At 32.1% G+C, this 22,242-nt stretch overlaps 1 protein-coding gene across 1 annotated transcript in view; it reads left to right on the top strand.

Annotated features, from left to right (window-relative positions):
* The first annotated feature begins 1,583 nt into the window (after nt 1-1,583).
* Nucleotides 1,584-22,242, top strand: part of LOC124535294 — an 88,728-nt gene continuing 68,069 nt past the window's right edge. Inside the window, exons 1-2 of the mRNA XM_047111470.1 lie at nt 1,584-1,744; nt 19,012-19,154. Coding sequence (XP_046967426.1) covers nt 19,111-19,154 — 44 coding nt within the window. The 5' untranslated portion in view covers nt 1,584-1,744; nt 19,012-19,110. The remainder of the gene's footprint in view (nt 1,745-19,011; nt 19,155-22,242) is intronic.

Genomic DNA, 22,242 nt, shown 5'->3' with positions numbered 1-22,242 from the left:
TATGGTTCTTGTCGAAATACTTTTTTCAATACATGATTAAGGCCTTTTTGACTATCAAAGTATATTTAAATAGTGAAAAATGATGAGACATAACGTTTTCAAACAATGAGCCCATTTCTTCCAGCGACTGTCGCTGTCGATCATAGCGTTTATCACACTCGGCATTCCCTGGCCATTGTAGGAGGTTTCCGCCTACAATGGCCAGGGAATGGCGCTTAGACCTTCATGAGGCACACTCAATCAGGGTGCGATAGTTCGTGGCTGGAAGCGTGTCGCACTCGTGACAGAAGGGTGACCTCTCGCCTCGCTATCCAGTGAAATGGTACCTATCGGAGCAGCTGGACCCGATAAGCACCTGTGTCAGCCTCACTGAAAGTGTGCCGTGTCTTCGTTCTACCACGCTACTCAAGTGGAAAGATAGCCTCCACTGAGGCTCTCTAGGGAGATGGAGAAACTATATTTGTTGAATTGGCGTAACTTGGCTTATTACCTGGTATGGAGGATAGATATGGATGATTTTATACTTTAAGTAATTTATTAAATTAATAATTATTATAAGATATGATAGATGATATTTTCAAATTACTTATAAATGAATACACAAAGAGCTTAAGACCACTTCATCTATAAAATACTTCTCATAAAAACAATTCGACAACATTATTTCGGCGTTTTGTCAGTGGAAACTGAGAAAGTTATTTACATCGAAAAATCATGTTTATTTTCAACGCCTATCAATCGAGGTTTGTTAGTTTGTTATATCAGCTGTAACATTGTCAAATTGTATCGTTTTTTAAACGTATTATGCGACTCTCTGCTCTACTGCGTTGCTATAAACGCGTAAATTATTTACGGTATTTGTGCTACAACTTCGATAGTTGTATTGCTAGTACAGATCAAAGGCACCGGCGATGTTCATTCACAAGTCAGGTGAAAACTTCCCGTTTCACATTCGGCACGCGCTACCACCGGATTCTACGCGTTTTTTTTCACAAAGAAAGAGATGGAATTATTAATATTAATTTTTACTATATGATAGATAGAGATAGTGATACGTTTTCGACGTGATTGTGGCGCGTCGAGATGAGGCGGTAATTAATTTGATCAGTCGGTGTAAGTATCTCTTGCTTACGTTGTGTTTAGTTGAGGTATTTGTCGATAAATCTGAGTATCGATAAATTATAAGATATCGACATTAGGTACAATTATGTTTCATTCAACATTTATATACTATATTTAATTCAAGTTGTATAAAAATAAATGTCTGCTCATATTATACTTGTGTAAAAACATAGAGCACATTAATATTATTTTATTTTTTTATTGAAAATCCTCAGTCAGTAACGAATTATACATCGCACTCGATGATGTATTTTTTAACATCGATAATTACTAATCGTTTCCTTATCTATAATCTATTACTTTTGTAACAGCAAACACCGCATGTGGTCAAATAATATGTTCTTATCACATTTCAAAACTTCAATACAAGGTAATGGACATATGATGACCACCACCCTGGCACTATCGATACCGATACCCGCATCACCTGTCACTAACCGCGGGGGCCGGGCGGCAGGTGCAGGCAGACGCGGCGGCGCGCCAGTCTCCCGCGGCACTCGTTCCGACCACACGTCGCGCTCACATCCACATCTATCGACACGTGCGTGGCACAACCCTATTTTGACGTTCCAATTTCAAAGTGTTGTCAAAGTGGCTCGGGATTATTTATGCTTTATAATCGGTAAGTTAGTCGATCGATTATCGGACGGTACGAATCAAGTATCGTTAATTACACATAGTCGATATTCGCTACGGAGAAAATATTGTTAACTGTGTCAGTGTGGCATGTCTTATTAAATATTGTTCTTTTTTACAAACTTACCCGGTTTCGTGCAACGGTTAATGGAATTGTTTATGTACATATAATTTGTTTATATTGTGAGAAGTAGAGATATCGTTTACTCGATACGAGATAAGATAGCGACTACAAAAGGCGGCTCGCTTGATCTTCGTACAAAAGACATCAACGCTACGTCCGTGTCAATAGTGGTACGGAAAGCTTTTTACGTTTTCTTAACGTTCACTTGGGAATTACTAACGTGACTTGCTGTTTCAATACTAATATTGCACTGCGACTGCGATGACACTTTAAAACCTAATGTCATCTGACGTTTCGTTTTGTATATGAATCAAACTATGTGAATAGAAAACAAGGTTTTGTCAAAAAAAAAACAACCAATATAAATCTTTGAATTTGAACATTTTTTCTTGAAACATTTTTGTATTTTATAATGAAATTATTAATTTATTCCTATAAGTTAACGAAGTATAGATTTAAATCAACATTTGTCAAGTTGTTATCTATAGAGGTGCTTTACTCTGACCTGTTATAAAGAATTTGAATAATACAAAAGATAATTTATTATCCTAAAACGGTCTATCGCTATGAGGTTCGGAAAAAATCAAAGCCTCCCATAAAATATTATAATGAGAGAAAGCGGACGATGATGCTTCGTCCTTGATCAAAAACTTTTACATATTGATGTAATTTTGATTCGAAAACTGAGGGTTTTAACTGCCACATTAAAAAAAAAACTTAAAAATTTGAATAAACATTATAACCAGTTTTCTATTTATTCAGCTAACGGTTACGCTGAATATTTTTTAATTTATTCACGTAAATTAGTTTCACAAACCTCGTTTGTTAAAACATTATTAACGGAGAGTTTCAAAGGGTATTTAATTTAAAATTTAATTGGACTTTTTTTTATCGTGTCAAGCACACGTTAAGGAATTTAAAATAAGATAAATTTGGTTGAAGTACTCTTCACCGGCACTACTTAAGGCAAGCAGTCACATTTAGTAAAGTATCACGTTGATAAGCCTTATATTGATACAGCGTTAATGTTATAACATATAATTTATTTTTGCATTCAAGCGAAATATTGTTATTTTTTTCATTTCATGTGAAATTAAAAATAGTTTGAACATCAAATTTAATATAAAAGTCGTGTATTTATATGACACTTTTCAAATTACTTCATATTATTTAAAATATGTATGTACTGTAGTAGGTACTGCGTAACTACAGGGACAAGGGACATAACATCTTAGTTCCCAAGGTTTGTGGCACATTGACGATGTAAAGAATAGTTAATATTTCTTACAGCATCATTGTCTATGGGTGATGGTGACCACTAACCATCAGGTGGCCCATATGCTCGTCCGCCAACTTATACCAAAAAAAAAAAACTGTAATCTAAGTAAAATTATTTTATATTTCGAAGTGTCCTTAGAAGATCTATTCACATGCTGTTTAGTTATATTCAGTTGATTAATGTAACTTGATACTATGATAATAATGTAATTGTATAAGTCATGTAGAGTTATAGTTTAAAGGATAGGAAGTTTACAATATAAAGTAAATGTGATTGGTGCTCTCAATATCGTATCGTGCCGTGGAAAATGTTTGAAACAATATCATTTTTCACTGACAATCTTGTTCATTGAAGACATCACGTAACGTTGATGAATTCCTTTATATGATACATTGATATATGTATATAGTAACTATATATAGATAGAGCTGATATGGCTCTAAGGTTACAACGCGTGCATCTTAAGCGATGATTGCGGGTTCAAACACAGGCAAGCACCACTATATATATGTGCTTAATTTGTGTTTATAATTCATCTCATGCTCAGCGGTGAAGGAAAACATCGTGAGGAAACTTGCATGTGTCTAATTTCATCTAAATTGTGCCACAAGTGCATTCCACCAACCCGCAATGTGTGTGGAATATTTTCCAAACCCTTATGGAATTTCCAATTTCCTTAATTGAAGAGGAGGCCTTATCTCAGCAGTGAAAAATTTACAGGCTGTTACTTTACTTTTTACTATAGATAGATATACCAGTATTGTTCAATTTGAAAACTATTATATTATTAGGATAAAACCTCTGTTTGACGTTTCCACGTGAAATCTGCGTCTTCTAGTTTCCGATAACAATATTTAGATCAAAAATTTCATCTTGACTTTCTTAACAAATGAATCTAGTTAAGTAAAATTACGAGTATATAAATTAGTTAGAGCTTATAACACCTGGATCTTTTGAATAATGTTTTTAAAGTATTTAAGATGTAGACCTTAAACCTTCATGGTGACCGCGACGAAAGAAAGAACAAAGTCGTTAAGAAAGTGATTCATAAAGTCATTTATGTGGACATGAATGACATTAATGATTAAATCGTTGCGATCTACATGTTTAATTATGACTTAACCGATTCAATGATTTCGTCGTTGTCTCAATAATTAATACAAATCGTCCGACGGAGGCCATGAAACATAATATTTGTTTTATCTCCGTGTCATCGACAATCCGCTGATGAATTTAGCGACCGAGAGCGGTCGTGACGCACGCCCCGATCGATTAGCCAGTTTGTTTGCGATACGTATCGATTCCTATTCGGAACTCTTTCTAGAAATTCCAATACGTCTCGTTCGGTGATAGTGTGCTTAGATTTATGGGCGCTTCTTCGAAAATCTTCGTGTTATATTCGAACCTTTCACTATGACATTACTATTATAGAGCTTCTAATAATGTTATGAAACTTTTTTATTACTTATTATCAAATAATTATTTCACTTATCAATCGCTGAAAATATTTAATAAGTACCGAAGATTTTATGTCCAGAGTCCGAAGAGTTTTGATACGTCTAAAAATAAAAAGAAAAAAAGACCCGTTAAGTTTCTTTCGCCGGTTCTTCTCAGGTCAGGGTATTTTCTTTTCCGTGGTAGTGTTTCAATTGACCATCAATAAGAAAGTGTAATGCTTCTATATTGAATAAAGTTGTTTGAGTTTGAGTTTGTCTATCTCTCAAAATTTTGTTATTCACTTTTTAGTTAATATAGAAGACATTATTGAAAATCAAAATATAAGACACACCATTTATATTTATATGGCCTATAATAATAAATATATTAATAATCAATTTTAAGATTTAACGTAACATTAACTAACATTTCGTAAATATTACAAATCGAACTTTAGAAAGAGAAAGAGAATATATGAGCTAAGTAGAGCGGTGTCTCTATCAAACACAACTACGTGATGGACTTTGAATTTTTTACTAATGTTTGCTTTGGAGCTTTTGCAAGTGAATACAAAACAGTAATCGTCACATTAATGTCATTTATATTTGAGTTCATGTAACTTCAAGCATTTTCAGCCTTAATGAAAGCGAATAAAAATTTAACACAATTTATTATTACAATATAAAAATTTATTAAGATTATGCCTAACAACTGTGTTTCTAGAAAATTCTTCTTCATCAATAAAATTAAAGCGCTACAGCGCTTTCTTCTTGAATCATGTGAATGGCTAAAGTGTGCGTTGGATATTGTTACTAACATATGATTAGATTGCTATCTTTTTAATCGTTAACTAGCATCTGATGTTGGTATGTGAGTAAAAAACGTACTTTGATTTTATCTCGCGCTGCCAGATGAGAGAAACTAATAAATGGTGTCTGTTGTAGTCAAATCGAACAAAAAGGCGTTGAAAGATTTTAAACAAAATTTTACTCAAATAATTCTTGAAATATATTTGTTAGTCCATGATCATTTTTTGTTTTATAATTTATTTATACAGCTTTAATAAAATACCTTATATGTATAGATTTATTAAAATAACTTACCTGTTCCAACCTTTACACTTTATACTAAATGCATATGTATATACATATATAGGCGGTACATACTCCACAAACACATGTTTTTTTCATTTTTGGTTTGTCTGTCTGTTTGTCGGGCTAATCTCGTCTATAATAAGAAGTAACTTTTGCTACAGTAATAACTTTTGTTAAATTCAGCTAGTAATTTAATAAATTATTTCTATGGTGAGTTATTTTAAGTTTTTATTTATTTATTGAAATACATTGTTTCATTAATAGTTAAAATTTATTAACGACTTAGCTTAGCTAAGTGGTATTCCAGGTTTATTGAATAAAGTTATAAAGTTTTAGTTCCCACACTGAAATGTAAATTGTATACGACGAATCGTTCCTCTATGTATGTTTTAATTGATTTCAAATCCATAACTTCCTTGATGACTCCAAATTATACCGAGATCAATTAACAACTTAATTATACAAATCATTTGTATTCATTGATAATTTTGTTTTGATATTCAATAAAATTTATATATTTTTATCGCCTTCCATATGTTTCAACCTATACTAATATTATAAATGCTTGTCTCTCCTTCTCTATGAGACACTTTTATGGCCGAAATGCTAAACAGAATTTGATGAAAAACATTGTGAATCAACTTTTAATCTCTAGGAAGGACACGGGCACATTCTTTATACTTAGCACTTCATGCGCTATTCCTAACCCGCGGGCGACCACTTAGAGCTTAACACATTAATAATTATATATGTATAACACATTAGACGTATTAGTTCTTACCATTATATAATCAAAATTTTTACAAAAAGAGCTGTGATGGCCCAGTGGTTCAAACCCAGGCAAGCACCACTATATATATGTGCTTAATTTGTGTTTATAATTCATCTCATGCTCGGTGGTGAAGGAAAACATCGTGAGGAAACCTGCATGTGTCTAATTTCATCGGAATTCTGCCACATGTGCATTCCACCAACCCGCATTCGAACAGCGTGGTGGAATATGTTCCAAGCCCTCTTCTTAACGGAAGAGGAGGCTTTATCTCAGCAGTGGGAAATTTGCAGGCTGTTGCTTTACTTTTTACTATTATTTAATCCTTTTTTCCACTTGACATATACTTACATATTTATTAGTTTAGTTCAGCTATTACTTGTTACAAGTTAATTATGTATTAGTCTCCGATAGAAAACCGTTTGGTATATAATGAGCCAGTAAAATTAATGATATGTGCTCATCATATTGTAAATTTTAAAATCGGACTGTAAACTTAAGATGTATTAATCCCAACTCTCACTCTAGTAAAGTACGGATGAGCTCGTATAGCGGAATTCCATAAAATTATTAATTTATTAATTTATACAGAGCACCGCTCTCTCTGCTTTATGGAGAGCGCCTCGATGCGCACACGCGTGGCGTACTTCGCATCCTAGACTAACTGCGCCCGCGCACGATGTTACTTTATTCAATTTATAAATAACTAGCTATCCGCTCCGGCTTCGCAATACAATACTGATACTAAATATCCTACAGAATTTGTTTATTTACGACATCACATAACAAACTTCTAAAATTATAAGTCTTTACTATATGTAAAGACTTATAATTAAGTCTTTACTTTAATCTTTGTATTATATACGAGTATATACAAAAACATTCCTCTGGAATCACTCTATCTATTAAAACCGCATCAAAATACATATAATAATAGGGACAGAAAAAACGACTTTGTTTTATATTATGTAGTGATGTGCAGTTGTTCTTACCCTTTTCGATGATTATTTGAATACGATGCAATTTCAAAATGGTTCCACCTTTCCGTCGTAAGATTGAGTGGATATTTTATGAAGAACAATACGGCAGATTACATTAACATTTTATACGAATTTCAGCCCCTAAATAATAATAATAAAATTTATCACAGGCATAGCTATTAAATCAGTTCTGGATTCTTATTAAAATAATATGAATCTATCGTTCTTACGTGTACTTTAGTCACGATATTTATCATTATTTGTGTTGTATCGAAAATGTCAAGTTAATATGCCTATTAATAATCATTTGCTTTTCCCAAAGCGTAAGCTTCTCGTCTTACTAATTTAAATATGAAAAGAGAAAACAAGATATACAAAACACGAGTGAAATTAATGCTTTAATTTTGGTAATTTGTTTAGAGTAAGAATGTTGACTATAAATAACACGTCAATTTTCAATGATAGGAATAGTGTCACACATAAATAACAAGTTAAACTATTCGTTTCTCACTAATGTTTACGTCTGTAGGTAGCCTTATTTTATTTTTTCAGCTTAAACACAACATAGTTGTAAGTGAAGTGTTGCGTATAGTTAATTGTCCATTTACTTGCCTTACACACATATCGGTATTATGTCTTATATAAAAGGTTTAAAATTGTTCTAAAATATATACCTGTATAATAGATCCTTTACTATAATGTAATGTATAAATTGATGCATTGTCACATAAATACACACAAAATAATAATTAACAGAAGGTATTTATTAATAATAATTCGTCCATCTAGATAACAAAATTAACATGTCGATATTTAATATTTTTACATATATTTAAAACCAGATATAACTCCTTATTTGTATGAGAAAATAGATAAAAAATCCTTTACTATTTTAGGGCAAATATAAGCTTAGTTACAATTTTGCCAAACTATGGGGCTATTAATTCATATGATGTAAAAAAAATATTAAAATGTGTCAGTTATACTAGTTAATTGTAAAACAACTATTGTTGTATACCGTTAGTACAAATACTTCTACTAATAAATAAATTTTGAAATGTCACCATAACTCTAATCAACTAAATGCACATAATCTCTTTATCAAATTGTAATGAGTTACTAAGAAACGTAATTTATGTTTTTGAATGAAATAAGTTTAATTGCCAAGTACTAAACTGCAACGATCCTTTTAAGTTATATCGTGTACGGTTATAACTGTTAAGATAATAGGTGAATGAAATTACTTGTAATATATTCTCCGTAATTATTTCGTAAATAGTTAATCAAAGGCGTTTTCTCTTTACGCCAAAGCGCTATACTCGTTCGCATTGAAATAATAATAAATTATATCATTATTACATTAACCGGTTACGGTTTTATTAGTCATTATTAGTAATATATATGTAATCTATTAAAGTTTTTCTTGTATGTTTTATTGCAAAGAAATCGAAAAGAAAAGGTATACGGGTCGCACTGCCTATTCGCCAATACTTAAACAAATATTGAATTAAATATTACAATCATAAATTAAATTACATTTATTAAGTTTTACAATAGTGCCTATGAATTATTTTAGATTCAGTACTGTATTTCATTTTGCGTATCTGTGTCGTTTGCTTGTACAGTCGGGGTAAGAAAAGGGCGTCACGGTAGCATGCGTAAGCGATCCCGTGGCGCCCACCGAAAGACGGAGAGGGTACCGCTGGTTTTTTAGTGGGTAAACCCGGTGGACCTGGGCGCACTAGGCGTTCAGGAAGCCGGGGAGTCCCACACACCCCCTCACTTTCCATCACGTGGGGGAAGCGCGTAAAGCGTTTTTCCAGCGTAAAAAAAAAAGTCGGGGTAAGAAAGGGTTCGTCACCTTAAGATCTATTTTTACCCTGAATATTACGACGCAATATTCAGGGTGATATATTGCGTCGCAATGATTTGATGTTTAGATTCTAGGACTAAGAGTTTAAGACTTGATAAAAGAATTAATTCGAAAACTGAAGAAGGTTTTCTTACTCTGTCTGTACTAGAAATAAATGCACTGTTAAGAGGATCCAACTGTTTTCGCGTTTACAGTAAAAGTACTTCGAACAGACAAGATATATAAATACAGATCTATTTTATATTTTTATATGATATCATATGCATGAGGATTTTTTAATAATAACATAGAAAAAATATAAATATCAAGGCACTCTAAGTGGGTTCATTTGCCTACTTTCATTGTTAGAATAAAAAAAAAACATCCGTACAATTACTCTTATATACGTCATCATAACATTATAACGGATGATTCAATTAGCTATTATGGTTCATACAATAAATCCGGTGCTAGTTGGATTATTAGTAAGATTGCTATTTATTAGTGATGGTTCCTTTATCATTCGGGTTAGAGTTGTTTGAAAGTGTTTTATTTGAGAAATAAAGCTAACTAACTATTAGTAAATAAAAACGCATGAGTAAATGTCTCATTTCTGCCCAAATGCCACTTATATATTATGAAGTATCGCTGGATTTTATTTCTACATCATGTATACATATATATTAGATAAATGGAGTTTTCTCCACCGTTGAGCATGTGGTGAATATTATAATACACATTAAGTAAGTACACGAGAAATCAGCGGCGCTTGCTTAGATTTGAATCTTTTTTTATATTCATAATTCACACTAAGGCTTAATAAATAGAATATTCTTTAAATATCCTATCCCACCAAATATGCTAATATAATCTGTGCAAACTACGCGTGATTAATGGAAAAATTAAAACAGTTTTTTTTAATTCCATGTTTAAAATTTTAATTAATACATTCATGCGATTACGGTAAAAAGAAATCAACAATTTCGTCGTTACAATTTCACTATCAGAAATATAATAAAAATTTAACTATGTCATATATTATATGGTTCTATAATTTGTATTTAAACACATTTAGTAAAACTACTACTAGAATCGAAATATACCTTATAGAGTTCGTGGGCAAGTATTTAATAGTGCCTTCCCATTTTCATACACTGTAAGTTATTCTTTATGAAATATAAAAATAAACAGTTAAATCTATTACTTACAATTTTTAGCAATATAGTGCTATCTCTTTCTGTCATCAGTGATGAGACATTCGAATGAAGAAGACAAAGTATTTCATAACTATAAAACCGCTATACAACATATAGTAACGGAGTCTGAATATATTCTAAGAAATTAATTTAAAACACTTTCGTTAACTGTAAAACTCTCTATTGATAAAAGACGGTACGTCACTGAATACAATATTTATGTTAATTAAGAAAAAAAAACATGAATATACCGTAGGAGCCATAAGTTAGCTTACGTTTTATGATAGACCATTTTAACATAATAGCCTATTTGTGTTGGACATTTTTGTGTATAATTAGGTAGTATAATAAAAAAAAATATTTTGACGTAAGAAACAGGTAATAATTTGTATAATTGGATAATTATAACGATGACAAATTACTGCCATATTATATTAATGCCCTTTATTTTAAAGAACCGGGATGGGAAAGCAGTAATTATGTAGAGATCCCGTGATACCCTCCGAAGAGATGGACTGGGTATTTACCGCTTGTTTTTTTATGTATTTCGATGTTAGAATCCACTAGATATGTTACCCACCGGCGATAGTCACATACGCTTTTAGTCTTTTTCTAGCAATTAAAAAAAAAAATTGGTGAGCGCATGAGTCTTAACTAAAAATAAGGGTCCTAATCCGATCAAGTAGCGCAACAATTCTTGTTTTATGTAATTAAGTATGTTTTTTAGCATACTAAAAATACATTTATTCTATCAACTGTATGTAGGTATAAATATTTAGACAGTTTATTAACAACCTTTCTAAAAGCTATGATATCTAGTGAGAGAGCTAAATTCATATGTTTATCGGACGTATGTCCAAATGCATTTTCATATGATGAAAGAAATGTAAAATCAGTGAAGTCTAGAAGCGCGGCTAGCCAGCGGACCGCTACATTTGAAATTAAAAATGTAACGGCCGCTTACAAACAATTGTTCTAATTTTCCTCTGAATTAATACAACATCGCTCTCATTATTAAGTGGAAGCGCTTTAAGTGCTGTATTTACGCTTATGTGAGTTTCGTTGTAGGCGTACTGTATTTAGTGCGCTTGTAGTTTGCTTTAATCATCTTAAGTATTCGTGAAACCTTCTTTGTGCTGTATAATCAAGAATAGCGTTAGCGAAGAATTGATATATTGATACCTATTTACAAATACAAGGTATGTATGTATTTAAATATATACAATATGAGTTCTAGAAACAAACATCGTCAATTTTTATTCTGTGTCAAATAACTCGAGGTGACGTTTAATTATCTTTGTATTTTTTTAATCTGTATTTAATATTTTTTTTCTGCTAATTGTATTGTTACGTTTTATAAAAAATATACAAGCTCCTTCATCGTGTTCATTTCAAATAGATTCGAGCAGAAGTCTATTAATTCTCGTAATGGTTCATTAATTACCGATGCTCAGTTAAATTTAACCATTATCTTAATTTATACTTCTTAGTTCAAACGTGAGCCACATCTCTGCAATTGACAAGACAGTTAATTGACTTGTTGATATATATGATCAATAAACATACATTGTGATGTATTGATTCCCTTAAGCCATATATATACTCTATATATTTTACTTGGTGGGGGGTAAGTACCACACATTCTACCGTATTGTTCTCTTCCGTGTTAAAAGGTGAGTCAGTGTAGCTATAGTTACACAAGAGACATAATATCGTAGTTCAAGAGGTTAAGTTTAATGAGAGACTACTGGCATTTGCAGTACTAATGTCTATGGATGGGGATGATCACTTACCATCAGGTCAATTCCAACTAAAAGTAATGTTTGTGAAATAAAGAATACAACAGTGTTCGATTACCGTGAATCCGTTACGCAATCTGTTACATTTGTTTTTATGGTGTAGGTTGGCGGACGATATGTCCCTTGTGCCTGTAGTTTCACTGGCTCACTCACCCTTCAAACCGGAAGACAACAATACTGAGTACTGTTATTAGGCGGTAGAATAACTGATGAGAAGGTGGTACCTACCCAGATGGGCTTGCACAAAGCCCTACTACCAAGTAAAAGGTTACCGTGAAAGTTGGCAATTAGCAAATGCAAGTATAAAATGCAGTAGTATGTAGTATCTATATAATATGTTCTTATTAAATAAATAAATTTAACGGAATACGACGTTTATTTAATATGTTACAAAAACTACTATCTGAACCTGATGCTTTACCCGTGTGAAATTTCAACGCCCGTTTTCCCCTTTAAGGGCGGTTTCTTAGCTGATATCTACACCCTAAGAAGTCTAACTGCCAGATTTAAAGTTTGTAGATGTTTTAGTTTCTGAAATTTCGTAATAAATAAGTGAGTGGTATTTCGCTTTTTTAAATATAAATAACATTTTAAAATTTCTTTGTATGTGACAAAGCCATCAGCCAAGAAATGTAATTCATTGTTTATAATCATCACATATACAAATACATTATAAATTTTAAATTAAAGTCTATAAGAACTTAATTTCAACGATGACGTTTCGTCTTGAGACGTAACAGGAAAATGTCATCGGGAAATCCATCGTGCTGTCTCCGAAACGTCAATTTTAGGTCGTCTAAAGACTGAAAAAGATGATAAATTACGTGCAATTAAAACGATACTGCGTTTCTTTAACTCGAATATATTTTTAGACTTGTTTTAAAAAATCGATCGTATAATCGGAGATCGTTCCATAATAGTAAATATTTATAAGCAGATTATACAGAAAGGATTTTGATTCGTTTTGATAAGTGGCAACCCATAAATGTCTTAATGATTTGCTCATTAGGCCATCTAAGGCTTGTTTGTAAAAAAATTGGAAGTTTTTAAATAAATTCGTAAATGGGCGGGTGATACGTATCCAACATTGCAGGTTTCCTTGCGATGTGCGTGTACTAATAAAATATTTTGCAATCGAAAATGAAAATTGTTGCCAGTACATGAGTACAAATAATGCGAAAGAAGCAATATTACCATTTTAAATGAATTACGTGAAATTAATTTGGTAACAATTTTTTAAGTTTGTAAAAATATTTTTAAAATATTGACGAAAAGAGTTTCGCACTTGTTAAAGTCAAAACAGCGTGATATTGCTTTATTTTTCTCACGTAATTTTATATCGGAACATTACCAAAATATTTAACGAATAGAGAAATCTATTTCTTAAAATTAATTTCGATTTAAAAATAAAATTACCTAAAACAGGCACAGATAATAAATAAAATTCCAACAAAATAAAATTGCAGATAAAAAAAAATTTACACTAATATAACAACCTTAGACGCAAGACTTAATATTATATTTTGATTAACCAAAATGTTAATGTACGGATAAGTTGTCAGTTATCTGAAAGCCTTGTAGGAATCTATCCGATGGGAAGATACTATCAAACATGGAGGTTTAACTCGGCGGAAACCGTGTCCAATTATGTGTTAGGAATTGGCGAAAATAAGGAATTCGTTGTTTAACGTCCAACTAAGATATCTGATAATATATTCGAAACGTTTGAATGTGATTGGTTAGAAAGTTCTGTTGCAAGCGAAAACTAACCTTGGATATATAACCTAGTGATTTTTAATAAATAATAATCAAATATAATAAAGACGTCTCTGAGTTTATAACACTGCACAGTTATTTAAGTTTACTCATCTACTTATATGAAACTTTTCTAATGTATAATTTCACTTCACTTAAGAAGTACTGAGTCACACGCTATGTTTTTTTTTGTGAAGTACACCTGCGATCAGGTTTATCAATGTTCAGATCAAAATTTTGATGCATAATTACCTTAAATTATATAAGTTTATATATGTATGTAAGCTTGTGTGGACTTTAATTTATATATAGCGAGGTACGCAAAAATAAGTTTTATTAAATATATTTAATGTAATAGTATGCTAACTTTAACACAATGCGTAATAAGGCTATGTACACAAGCTTGGCATAACATTAAAGAAACAAAAAAGCACATCACTATTTATCGGAATTCACCATTTTAAAAGTGAGATACGATTTAAATTCTTACAGAGTAGCCGAGCTGAGATGGGCCAGTGGTTAGAACGCGTGCATCTTAACCGACGATTTCGGGTTCAAACCACTATATGTGTGTACTTAATTTGTGTTTATTATTCATCTCGTGCTCGGCAGTGAAGGAAAACATCGTTAGGAAACCTGCATGTTTCTTATTTCATCGAAATTCTGACATTCCACAAACCCGCATTGGAACAGCGTGTTGGAATATGTTCCAAACCCTCTCCTTAATGGGAGGCCTTAGCCCAGTAGTGGGGAATTTACAGGCTGTTACTGTTACTGTTTACTGTACAGAGTAGCTTTATTGTGTGACATTTGCGAGAGGAAACAAACGACAAATATATATTGTATTCAATTAATTTAATATGTATCCCACGTTTTTGTCGACTTTTTTACTTCCTGTCTACTTAGATTTAGTCATTAACTAAAAAAGAATCTATAAGTTCGTAATTTGATAGACATGAGACTAGATCGAGCGGAAGATAGCGTCTTAAAAGTGCACTGTTTAATCTAAGTGCCGATTGTTATAGATTTCTCTTACGTGCAACTCATAATTCGTAATTTAAAACTTATTATATAGTAGCTGTGGCCGCGACCTTGTACGCGTTTGAATGCAACAAAATATATATATATGTATATATAGTTTATCGTAGCCTAAGTTACTTCTTATTATATCAGTTATCTGCCAGTGAAAGTTCCGTCAAAATCGGTCCAGCCGTTCCAGAGATTAACCGGAAAAAGTAGACAAAAATTGTTAAAAAAGTTATTTTGGTATATGTATCGTGTACATATTTATGCATTTAGTAAAAAGGGCTATTTTAATATTACAAACAGACACTGCAATTTTATTATATGTATAGATTAAAGTTTCCTAATGTAACGCTTAATTTGGCGTTATCGAAACGCTTAACGGTAAGAGTTTTCTTGTACTCAGTTCCGACTTTTATTATTTTATTTAAAAACGTTCCATTTTACGTTTTGTTCAAAATTGAATTAATTTTTTGTGTCAGTCAATATATTTTCTTTTTAAAATAATATAAAAAGACACGAATGAAATCATACGCAATTGATTTAACAGGTGTATAGTTTTTTAAATGCAGCAATTAATTTCAAGGTGATTCGTACAGGTTTGTTATCTATACGAGTAGATTTTTATATTTTTATAGGAATTATGCACGCGAAGATTTTCGCCTGAACATATTGGCACAAAAGAAAACGTACTAATATGATAGATCCATTTGTCAAAAGAGTTTTTATTTTTTATTTTTTTTTTTAAATATGAGACAACATCACATACATTACTCTGATCCCAATGTAAGTAGCTGAAGCATTTCTGTTATGGAAATCAGAAGTAACGACGGTACCGTAAACACCCAGACCCAAGACAACATAGAAAACTATTGGTAATCTACATCGACTCAGCCGGGAATCGAACCCGGGACCTCAGAGTGGCGTACCCATGAAAACCGGTGTACATACCACTCGACTACGAAGGTCGTTTGTTCAGTCAAAGAGGTTCTAGCTTCATACAAAATTATATAACATTTAAAGAATGTATTTTTCAGATAAAATAGACTATCACTTTTCGTATATATAGGAGGGAGTTTAAAATGGTAGTGTCTTATAATCTTAAACGGAATCCATAGACATTAGTAAAAAATTCGTTTTAATTTTTATTATATTTTTCGTTCGCGGTTTAACCAGCGTTTTTGGCCGGTGTCAGACCTTACCTTGTATACCAATGTTACCTTGTATACAAAGTGTTTAAAAAAATCGTTATTTTTAAATATTTTCTATCATTTTAAAATCAACATAATTTTACCTTATTAAACGTATTATCTGAAGCTTGCGAATTATTTAAAAAAAATAAAATAGTTAAAGTAATTATAAGTATACAAGGATTGGTATAATTTTAAACTCAAACAAAAAAAAAATTTGAAATATCAATAATTTTTTTTTATAAATACAATAATATGATTTTAATAACAATTTGATTTAGTAAAGAAAGTACTTGAAAAAAAAAACAAACTAAATCGTAACAAGGCAATGTTTGACATATAACATAAGCACATAAAAAGATTAAGAAATACCATTTAAAATGAGCTATAAAGAAGTTCAAGTTTTCTGTGTCGCATAGCGTCCGAGTGTCCACGTGTTTACCGTTAAAGTGGTACCGACACATCCTACGGTCGTTTGCCAACGTATGCTTCCAGTAATACAACGGAACAAGTACGGTAAATTTTTTCGCTTTTATCTTAGTTATATAACTGAACTCATTATAGCTTCAGATATTTGTGTGTGATTGTACAATTGTTGAATAGAATTACTTTATTTGTACTAGAGAAAGTATTATCAAGTGAGAAATTTGTCAGGGGTTAAACTTAATAGGAGACTGAAGTTGAAAGAGAAATCTTTATTCTTTATTTAATATGATATTGTAGATTAATCTGTTGCAAACGATAATGCAAGGAATAAATTGGATTAGGCATAGTCAAATAATTTTGGTTTAAAAAAAAATTACACCTTTTAAGTATTTATTTAATAAAGCTAGTAATGCATACATACTTAAAAAATTGGACATTATTTGTTTTTGGATTTTTTAACGTAAATAAACAAAACATTATTCAATCTATTTCAAATGTATCGTAGGTGTATTTCTACTGATCTTTAGCTTTAAATATGCGTTGTCAACTCAGGAGACAGTCTCAATTTTCCTTTTGTAGAAACACAGTTTATCTTTCGCGATAATAGCAAAAGGTTCAAAACATAACTTCGCTTAGGTGTAAACGAAGATCTTTCAGATTTAGCAATGAATGGTTTTGCATATTTGCTCGCGAATGGCGTTGAGAATAATAATTAATTAGGAGTTTTCTCAGCGTCACCATCCTATGCATCTTCACTTTCCATCGATAGTTATTCAGGCCGAGCGTGACTATTTGATTTCGCTTACACACCGGAGACACATTTACTTAATCCGTGAGAAAGATGTTCAAGTTTAGAATGTTATCAAAAAACCCATATTTGGTATAAAATAGAAATTTACTAAACATAGTGGTAATATTCGCTTATAATGGTTTTAAGAACTTTCAGAAATATATTACGAGGATCGAAATGTATTCAAATAATTTGATGCTCATATTGTCGTAAATTTCCTTTAAAACGGTTAATACAAAAGAAATTAGTTTTGTCAATTAATAAAGTGTTAAGTAATTGTTTGTTGTAGAGGTTCTGTAGGAATAAATTCGTAACTCATCGCAGAAAACGAACGTGAAATGTTAAAATGTGACATTTGCCATAAGACTTATTTTTATTGTATATCAAAATAGATTTTCACCGTAAGTTACAAGTCAATATTACACAATCGAGATACGAAGTGAATTCTCACAGAATCATAGTAGTGGCTCGATAATATAATGACAATATACAGCGGAAGAAGTAGTTGAATAAATTAGAAATTAATTCGGTACATTTTGTCTCCATTATTATTAGCAAAAGAGCAAAGAGTCTTGTATGCCATTATTATTTTGTACACTCGTGTTGTCTTCGAATGTAGTCAGAGTAAAACCTTCGTCAGTTTTCAAATTCCTTTATCAAGTCTTAAACACTTTGTACGTTTTGAATCTAAACATTAAATTGCGACGCAATATGTCATTTTCGATCGGTAAAGCAGATTATCGCTCATACTGAGCACACGAAAATAGATCTTAAGGTGACGAACCTTTTCCTACCCCGACTGTACCTTTGCAGTCAAAAATATCCGAATGGTTCATTGTTTGGAAGTTTAACATCTTGCCTTGAGCTCGTTCGTAAGTTTCCTCGAAATCTTGTAAACGATTTTAAGAATTATCTCTTAAGTACAAAAGACAATTTTCGTATAATGGAGCGATATATTTTCTTTTACATGTTTATTTATGTTTAAAAAAAACGTTACCCCTTTTTCGGGTACCATTGTTTATTGAACGGGCGCCCAACTGATTCGATTTGCTAATATTTCTCGGGACTCGGAAAGTTAACATATAAAACTGTATATTATACTTGATGAGAAATAATGTAACTGTCTTGTGTGTGTCTTGTAAAAAATGATTTTATTTTTCAACATCATGTTCAGAATCTTTTTTTTTATTAATTTATTTTGAATACAAAATTTATACTAATATTATAAATTTGATAGTGTCTGTCCAAATCGCTGCGCCGTTTGACCTCCTTGAAATTGATATCCAAGAAAGGACATAAGGTTACTTAACACATGCCAATCAAACCCCTACTCGTAAAACGCAAGCAAAGACGCGGGTGACAATTAAAGATATACATAGGTATAATGAAATCGAATCGATATTTAAAAAGAAGTTTTTTTTTCTTGTATGTCCCGGGGTTATTTCCAGTACTAATGATAAAATTCTAAAAAAAAAAATCCTTAGTACCTTATATAAGATGTAAATAATATTTAATAATACATATGTAACCTTTTTACAGGTAATTCGAATATAATCCGGACGTGTAGTGAAGTGTGACATGTTCAGTGCCGTCGTGACCCAACGAAGGTGATAGTGGTTACATGTCAGTGAGCGCTGGATGATGACCGGTTGGAAGAACACGAACCGGCGGAAAATTGACTGGTGAGAACATTCGAGTTACTTTTATTTAACGACTTGATACTAAGCAAATATAAGCTATTATCCTTATTACCCATCTAGACATATAACAAAATTGCAGTAGATATTTGTATTAAAATAATCGCTTTTTGCGAAGTGCATATGCATGTATACACGGTACACATATCAAAGTAACATTTTTTTACAACTTTTGTCTATATGTTGGTTTGTTCCGGCTAATCTCTGGAACGGTTGGATCGATTTTGAAGGGACTTTTACTGGCGGATAGCTGAGATAATAACGAGTAATTTAGGCTACTTTTATTTTATATTTTTGTAGAAAATAATAATAATAAAACGCGTTACTTTACGCGTTACGTTACTTGGTGCAATGTTCAAATACTTTACAGTACCGTGCATAGACTTCGCGCATGCCACCATCCCCCGTCACATTTATGTCACAAAAACTGAAACTATGAATAATAAGTCATTAGTAAAATTCAATCGCTCATTAAGTCGCGGGCTCAACAAGTATAACATAGACGCATTATTTCATTACTGACTTTTTAAGACTTTTAGAAAAACCATCTACTTTTAATTAAGTTCTATATTACAGTCACCAATTATTTTGTAAGCAGATTTGCTATGTTATGTTATACATACATCTGACATCATGCGACCTCTGATGTCGAGCAATTGATTGACAATGTTAAGAATCTCTGAAATGTCGTTTGTTGTCAATTCGCTGTGCATATTGGAGCTTAATTTGGTGGATACAAGACAAAAGACAGTGAGATGAGATAGTATCAATGTTTGTTAAGTGGTTATTTAACTTGCACATATAGTATTCGACTTTCAGTAAAATGAATATAATTTGTTTTGTATTTAAAGAACGTATGCTTATTGCGAGTCGAGATGGCCCAGTGGTTAGAACGCGTGCATCTTAACCGATGATCGCGGGTTCAAACCCAGGCAAGCACCGCTGATTCATGTGCTTAATTTGTCTTTATAATACATCTCGTGCTCAGCGGTGAAGGAAAACATCGTGAGGAAATATGCATGTGACAAATTTCATGGAAATTCTGCCACATGTGTATTCTACCAACCTGCATTGAAACAGCGTGGTTGAATATATTCCAAACCTTCTCCTCAAAGGAAGAGGAGGCCTTTAACACATCAGTGGGAATTTACAGGCTGTTGTTGTTGTTGTTGTATGCTTACTGTGGTAGTGCTTTTTGCAAGCCCGTCATTACTCATCAGATATTCTACTGAAACACAAGAGTATTGTTGAGTTCCGATTTGAAGAGCGAGTGAGCGAGATAAGGGTCACAACATCTTAGTTCTTAATGTAGGTTTCCTATACGTCATTTTTGCCTGTAGTTACACTTGCTCATTTGCCTGAAGGATTTGAACACAATAATGCCAAGTATTGCTGTTTGCCAGTAAAATATAAAACGCTATATGTAAACACGATAGGTCATGCAATAGCTGTACTTAATACCTTTTTTATATAATGTCTTTATTTGCATAAATGGCAACACTTATATTACTATAGTCCAAAGGTTACAATATAACTTGTATTGTTGTACAATAGTTATTATCGTGAACATTCCACTACACAATGTAATTTGACTGCTTCACACTGTAATCTCGATAGTATTTCGAATAATTTCAAATGACAAAGCGCAGCTAGCGAGATCTTTATGCACAGCACACCTATTATTACGATGGTAACATTTTGAATGATAATCACAGTATCTTGGGAGCACGGCGGTGCTTTTTACGAAAGGAGTTTATATCACTAACTGTAATCGATTCGTAGCGATAAATATGTCATCGTGATCTTTACGATACTTGTTCTTATGTAAAATGTACAAATTTTTTTTTTTTGGTTGAGTTATTTTTTTCTTGTGTTTTTTTGTATGTGTGACTGAAATGTTTTGGTTTTGCTTTTGCACTTTTTAATTATCTTGTAATGAATGATGAGTGAGACGAGATGGCCCAGTTCAACGCCAGTCAAGTGCCACTGAATATTCGTGTGTTTAAAATTCGTCTCGTACTCGGCGGTAAAGGCAAATATCGCGAGGAAACCGAAACCAGCATTTCTCTTATTTGTGTTTTCCATCAATCCGTATTGGAACGGCGTGGAATATGTTCCAAATATTCTACTCAAAAGGGATGAGGCCTTAGCCCAGCTGCGGGATATTTACGTGCTGTTACTGTTGCTGTTGCTTTTGAAGAATGAGTTTGATAATACCATTTCCTCCGGTATCTCAATGTATACCTTAGAATTAAACAATTTTTAAAGTATAAATGCTAAAGATTTATTCTGCCTTGTAGACGACGTGACTATACTTAAACTAAAAATGTATATATATAAATATATATATATATATACTAAATTGAGTTATTTGTTACTACGCATATTTTTATTACAGAATAAGCCTACCAGTACGAGAGTGTATATTTAGAATCAAATCTTCGATTTTCCCACCGCTAGATGACCTGTAAACCTTTCAGCTATTGGAGCTTAATTACAACTGATATAACTTGTAATAACTATGCGCTTGTTGTATACGTCAGATATGTTACAGCGCGTTTATTCGTATTATTGTATGATGCTCAATGTATTTACAAATCTAATATTGACTGTATTTTCTTGATTTGTCAGCTAATATAAATTCTTATGTACTGAATAAATTATTACAGGCTATTCTTCTAAAATCAAATTATGGAAATTTCAGTGTTAATGGTGCTTCTAAGAAACGAATATGTCTTCCAATTTCAAGCCTCTCTCTCTTGTAATCGTAGTATGCGTATCGTAGATTTGCGTTTATTATATCTGAATATCTAGTTGCTTGCTGCGACTTTACTCGGTTATATGACAGATACTGTTTTATATAGTTGTTTTGTAATATTTTTCATTAATACTATGCTCTTATAGATCGTAGCGTGATGATATATAGCATATAGCCTTCCGTGATAAACGGCTAACAGAGTAAGAATTTGTCCAATAGGGCTTATAATTCCTGAGAAAACAAACTGTTCGAATTAATCGAATTATTTTTTTTTTTTAAAACAAACATTCCAAATTTGAAAATATATCGTTATAT

This window comes from Vanessa cardui, chromosome 14 (genome assembly GCF_905220365.1).
Source record: "Vanessa cardui chromosome 14, ilVanCard2.1, whole genome shotgun sequence".
In the NCBI taxonomy this organism is placed as follows: Eukaryota; Metazoa; Arthropoda; class Insecta; order Lepidoptera; family Nymphalidae; genus Vanessa; species Vanessa cardui.
The sequence above is the reverse complement of the archived record's forward strand: the minus strand, read 5'-3'. Positions and strand labels throughout refer to the sequence as shown.